A 6,432-nucleotide genomic window follows, 5' to 3' on the forward strand; every position below is an offset into this window, starting at 1 on the left:
TTCATATAATTCACTAAATAAATGATGAAGGCAACTAATTTACTAAATAAATCTTTAAACTAGTATATTTGGTTAAAAAAGCAATGATAGAAACTTGTAATCATCTATGTTTGTACATGGCATGCAATGCTGGCAACGTAGATTATGATTTATGTTAATCATCGACATGTTAACAACTTACACATAGTGGAAAGATTTGTTAGATTTAGAAAGTTAAATTTACCATGTCCTAATTTTTTATCATGGATTTTGTCTTAACAATATGTTGTCTTGCTAGGCATCAACCAACTGGAAAATTAGGAAAAGCAATGAAATTCTTCAGAAAAAAACCTAGGTATTTATTGATAATTATCTGAAACAAACTACTTTTATATATGTGCAAACTAATATCTTAACGCAGAAATTCAAATCCTCACCCAACAAGTATAGATTAAATTTGTAAAATAAAATAAACCTAATTAATGATTTACTGAGTCTGAAATCATCAACACTTGGAAAGCTGTACATAAATATGGAAATCAAGTAAACAGCCTAAGACGATTAGTAATCCTTTGGCGGCATATTGGACAATTCGACACTTTTGACCCACATTCCCTGCAAGTCTGCCATCATATAATATATAATTATTTTTAACTCCAAAATTTTCTTTTAAAAAAAAAAATTCTTATTTATTGGGAGAATTTGAAGGATAAAAGAAAAAAAGAATTACTCACCGTATGCCCGCAATTAAAGGCCAAGTCCTTTGTATTCGTAAGGCATATTGGGCATGTAGCCTACATTTACATTGCAATTGCAAACATAATTAGTTATGGGGAAATTTTACAACATAAAAACATATATATTACGAAAAGAATTCATAATAATTATACATTTCCAATGTAACTAAGATTGATCCATTTTACACATTTCTTATTTCCGGGATTTGCTAACAAATGCTCTAAGGTCACTTTTTTAAGATTATATAGTTTGGGAAGAACAACCAATCATGTTTTAATAGAAGCAAGCATGCATGCATGTCATACAGATATATATACCTGGGTCTGATCATCCGCAGGTGATGATGATGAGACATTGCTCGGTATACGCTCAGGTGGAGCAGGTGTAGGTCTACGGTAGGAAACTGGGGGAGGCCGTGGAACTACTTTCTTGGCTTTTCCAGTTCGTTGTCTTCATTTGTTCAATGCAATTTCATATGTTAATAATAATTGAGTAAATTACAAGTTTCATAGTTGAGAGCAAACTAAGTTAATTTATTGAAGATTAACTCACCCAAGAATGTCAAGTTCTATCACTGCTTTGTACTGTAAAGGGATTTCCATGAGTGCAGCAAGCGCAAAAGCAGTTTCCTTCTCTTTTGGACTTATATTTTTGGACATAATCCCTGTGAAATTAACAAACTGCACAAAAATACTAGACATGAAAACCAAAATACATTTCCTTTTCATCCTATTAATCAGTTTGCTATAATTATCACACTATTTTTTATTTTTTTCTTCTAGCATGATCGAAACCTGGAAGTTGTCAAACTCGCGTGCCGGAATCTTATCATCAAATTTCTTCATATCATCCCAAGGTCCGTCACCAACACCAACCAGAACAATCGACAGTGGGTATAAGCTGGAATTTGGAAAAAAAAAATGCCTCTGCTTTAGCACGATTGAATCATAATTGACAATATACAATCAGATAGCATGGTTTCTTTGTAGGACGGCTTTAATGGTCACTGAAGGCTAAAGTAACAAGAAGGGATCAATAGGATAAGGTTGTACCTTGCATTCACAATTGAATTGATTGTACTTTCTTCTTGTGGACTGAGCTCTCTGTCACTTGTATTAACACTTCGTGTGACCTTCATAATCAACATGAAAAGAAAACAAATTCGGACATACATTGAGTGAGAGTGTGAGAGAGAGAAAGCAATAAAGGTGAATTTACTCATGCAAGGAGAAAAAGTAGGCATGAGATAGAACCTGGCCATCTGCAATGATAACTAAGACATGGAATTGGCCACCACTATTTTCCACAATGTCAACAGCAACATCGATTACAGGTGCGTAAGAAGTTGGTCCTAGGTGACACCATACATGCTCGATGCCATTACAATTTGGCACAAATGAAGTATTCATGATATCATGTCAAAATGGACATGTTAAAGACCAAGGAAAAATGTGAATTACCAGCTAGTCTCAAGTTTGGAACAATCTTTCTGTAACAAGCTAAGACTTCTTCAAATCCATGGCAAGATGAATGATCATTGTGGAAGTTAAACACTTCCGTATCATGTGTGGTAGCTGTGACATTCGAACCAGCAACTCTATTAGATCAACAGATGAAAAGGTAGAGGAAAGATTAACAACTGGAGCAGACATCGTACCGTCACCAAAGCCGAAACAAGGTATCAAGTTGTCTTCATCAAATGGAGCCAGAGTCTTTCCGATGATGGAGATGGCTTTCTCATACGGATTTGGTGTATCACCAATTGCATGTAGACTCCGGTTGTTGAATGATACTTTGCCTTCAATAAAAACATTGACGTACTGGCTTCAAAGATACCAATTAAAAAACCAAAAAAGAAACAACAGAAAGTTGGGAAAGAAAAAAATTGATCTTTCTTGAAATAGAAGCTAAAGTAATGGCAGGTTTTGAATTGCTTCCCTACATCAGGATTGCTCATTAAATTGGTGGAAACTAACCTGTCCATTCATTGCTTTTCGTGAAATCGATTCCGAGTATGAGATTAGACGACTCTAGACCAGCTTCTCTTAAAGCCTGGGTAACCTGCAGTAAAAGAGGAGCTTATTCAGGACTTGAGAGGTGTCAACATACATGTTTCATGATTATGCTATAACATCAATACATTGCCCCTAAGATGAATTATATAACGAATTAGCTGCTCATGCAGGTATAATGACCAACACATAATTCCTTTGCATGTGATTTTACTTGGAGTTTTTAGCTATAGTGAACTTGTAAACATGAAGGCAGTGAAGCTTATCTTTCTATTTCTTAAAAATTGAATTTTAAAATAAAGTCGAAATTTTTATCCAAAAGAGATTTTTATTTTTTATTTTTAACTTGTTTACCAAGTTTATTTGTCAAATTTATGCGGCTGAATTGATAAATCACCTCTGAAGCATGCCTACGCTATGATTAATAAGTTGAAATATTTGAAGTTGAAGTTATGATTGACTTGGAAATTTGGGATACGCTGCATAAAGCGCGCGGCAAGTGACAAGATACTAGTGGACTAGACTTCATAATGCGACATTATTATTTTTTTAAAATATTAAAATTGGCATGCTACATAATTTTTATCCATGAAATATGTTATACAAATTGAAATGGAATAATTCGTGTTTATTGGGTTTACTTTATATTTAAAAAATAATTATTTATAAGAACCAATTTTAACCTCAGTTGTAAATTAGATAAATGAAAAGCATAAATATAGGAACTGATTGCATCGGAGTAGAGATCTTATTACGGGTGAGTTTGGATGGGCGATGCGTTTACCTTCGGTTAGTGTAAAAACAGCGGTGGCGGTAAAATTAGATACTGTAGCGATACTGTAGCGTGAGACAAAAAGCAAGCTAAACGTACCGCACCGCACCCAATCTAGCCCATCCAAACCCACCCTAAATATGATTGTATTCAGACGAAAACTGAGACTGACAGATACCGTTGACTATAAAACATTATGGTATATAATAATACAAAAATCAACTCCTCTCTCTTCTCTATAATCCGGTACCCCCCCAAACGCACCAAATGACTCTAAGGGTGAATTTGGATGGACAGTGCGTTTACCTGCGGTTAGTATAAAAATAACGGTGGCGGTGAGATTAGATACTGTAGTGATACTGTAGCGTGAGACAAAAAGTAAGCTAAACGCACCGCACCGCACCCAGTCACCCATCCAAACCCATCATAAACTAATTAGCTCCAAAATGACTTAATCCCAGCATCATCACACCTAAGTCAACTTTAAATTCAACTACCTAATTAAACATTTTCTCTTACTAATTCTTTTAGAATAATAAAACACTTTCTCTATGTGTAAAAAAGAAGAAAAAAAATATACCATTAGCTAGCGAATTATGCCCCCTCCAAATATCAACAAAAATATAATAATAAAGAAGAAGATATTTGAACTAGATTTAAAGTTGGAGAGGGAACCTGATCGAAGGTTGAGAAATGATCAGGAATAAACCCATACTTCTGCTTTGTAGATTGCTTTCTTTGTGGCCCGGAAGGTTCATTAATCGGAGCAGTGCTTTCCCCTCCGCGAGTAGAAATTTGCAGCGGTGCGGCGGCCATGGATGTTCTTTTTTTTAAATATTCAAAAATTTGCATCTGCTTCAGCTTCCGTTTAGAAAGAAAATTACCCATCTCATCTTCCACTTATTTTCTTTGATAAAATTGGTTTATTTATATCGTATTATATGTAAACCAGCAGAATAAAGAAACACAGTAAAAGTTTTGGGGGTTTGGTAAAGCAAGAATATTTGGTGCAGAAATCCTTATGTTATGTGAGACGAAAGGAACCAAAATTGTTCTTTTCTTCAGCCAAACAAGATGCTCCTGGTTTTTTTTAAGAAGCTTAATATGCTATTGGATTATAAACCACTCTTTGCGAAAGCACAATACGCACCATTTGGGTCAAGATATTTCTGTCCAATTCTATTATTAAATTGTCCCTCTACTTGTAAAAAAAGTTTTAAGTTAGTGACTACATTATAATTAAATTTTTGTGTTAATCACTTAATTAAAAAAATTATAATTTAATCATTAAATTATTTTAAACTTTTCATTTAAGTCACTAATTTTATTTAAGCCATTAGGTAATTAAGCTTTTTTTTTTAAAGTTTCACCAACAAGCTCTAAGTGACGATTCAACAATCAGTAGGTAGATTAGTATTCATCGACGAGTAGGAAAACATACTTTAATTCCAAGTTGATCTAAAGGTCAATGTCGGAGATCGAAGAAAAAAGTTATTTGAATTTTTGATTCGCAGATTCGTGATATCTAAAGTTGTTTCATGAAATAGAACTTGAACTATAGAAAAGAAAGAGAAAGAAAGCTTCCGATTGGTGCAAACAATGTGAATAAAAAAAGTCATATAGCATCGGTTTTAACAGTCCTATGACTTAAATGAAAACTTTTAAATAATTCAGTGACCAAAACGAAAGGTTACCCATAATTTAATGATTAATAATAATTTACCCATTTAATATTTACTATTTAAAAAATGACATGATTTTTTGTTATTTTAAGTTCAATCCTAAATAAAAGATTTCATTTGCAGGATAATACAAACTTTAAAAATAGTAACAAACAATAAATGACATTTTATAAATAGTAAATGTTAGCTTTGTTAATATTTGACTTTTTTATTCTTTTTAATAATATAAGAACTAAATTGATTTTTTTATATAAAAATAATATTAAATAATTAAATAATTAATTACAAAAATAAGGTGAAAAACAAATTAATTATAAAAATAGAGTATTTGTTACAATAATTTTTTATACCACCTAACACATAGGTATTAAAGATCGAGGATTATATTACTTTAGATATAAAAAATAATTATTTATAACTAGATTATATTAAACTCACAATGAGGATAAACAAAAATACTAGTAAAAGAACACATTTATAAAAAAAATAAAACATAAATTAGTTTTTTTAAAATAGTAAAATTGAGGATTTAAAGAATATGATGCCCTACATTCAAGTTGCACCATGTGTTGTATTTATTTTTATTTAAAGGATTCAACCCAACATTAATAAAAATATATTTGTTATTTCTATCATTTTAGTTTATATTTTTTGGCAATCAAATTAACATAATAAAAATTAGATTATGTGGCACTCAGGAGGTAAATGAAAGTAAAATCTTGGTATAAAATTATATTATTTGAATAAATTATAGATGGAGCAGTAAAAGTTTTATGTATAATTTTTATTAATGTTGGGTTGAATCCTTTATAGTCTATTTATTTTTTGTTGTTTTATAAAGATTTTATATATAACTACAGTTACTTAATTTTGTTTAAAATTTTATTTTTTACCACCGAATTTTTTGAGAAGAGACTATTTTACTAAAGTGACCTAAAAAAATTTAATATTTATAAAAATGACCCAGGTTCAAAAACAATCACTAAAATGACTTGAAATAAACAGTAGAATGGGGTTTTGGCCTATCAATGGCCACCACCAACTTGTATTTTGGACCCATGATTGCCTGATAATTGTGTCAGGCTTTAAAAAATTAAATTTTTTAGTTTTGGCCTATCAATGGCCACCACCAACTCGTATTTTTTTAAATCGTATCATATTGGTATACAAAAATACCAGTATTTAAAAAAAATTAGTACTGGCCTGTCAATGGCCACCACCAAGTACAAAAATAAATCAAAATTTTTTT

The 6,432-nt window shown here is 31.6% G+C and overlaps 1 protein-coding gene across 1 annotated transcript; it reads right to left on the reverse strand.

The window, feature by feature from the left end:
* Window positions 1–348: 348 nt before the first annotated feature.
* Window positions 349–4,676, reverse strand: LOC107893539 (E3 ubiquitin-protein ligase RGLG4). The gene is made up of 11 exons (XM_041108954.1): window positions 4,177–4,676; window positions 2,694–2,778; window positions 2,375–2,515; window positions 2,178–2,291; window positions 1,971–2,068; window positions 1,770–1,849; window positions 1,512–1,617; window positions 1,270–1,397; window positions 1,035–1,167; window positions 714–773; window positions 349–602 (listed from the first exon to the last, which is right to left on the reverse strand). Exons 1-11 carry the CDS (start codon window positions 4,387–4,389, stop codon window positions 519–521), a joined length of 1,242 nt encoding a protein of 413 aa, XP_040964888.1. The 5' UTR covers window positions 4,390–4,676; the 3' UTR covers window positions 349–518.
* Between the last annotated feature and the right edge of the window lie 1,756 nt (window positions 4,677–6,432).

Source organism: Gossypium hirsutum, chromosome D13 (assembly GCF_007990345.1).
Source record: "Gossypium hirsutum isolate 1008001.06 chromosome D13, Gossypium_hirsutum_v2.1, whole genome shotgun sequence".
Taxonomy (NCBI): domain Eukaryota; kingdom Viridiplantae; phylum Streptophyta; class Magnoliopsida; order Malvales; family Malvaceae; genus Gossypium; species Gossypium hirsutum.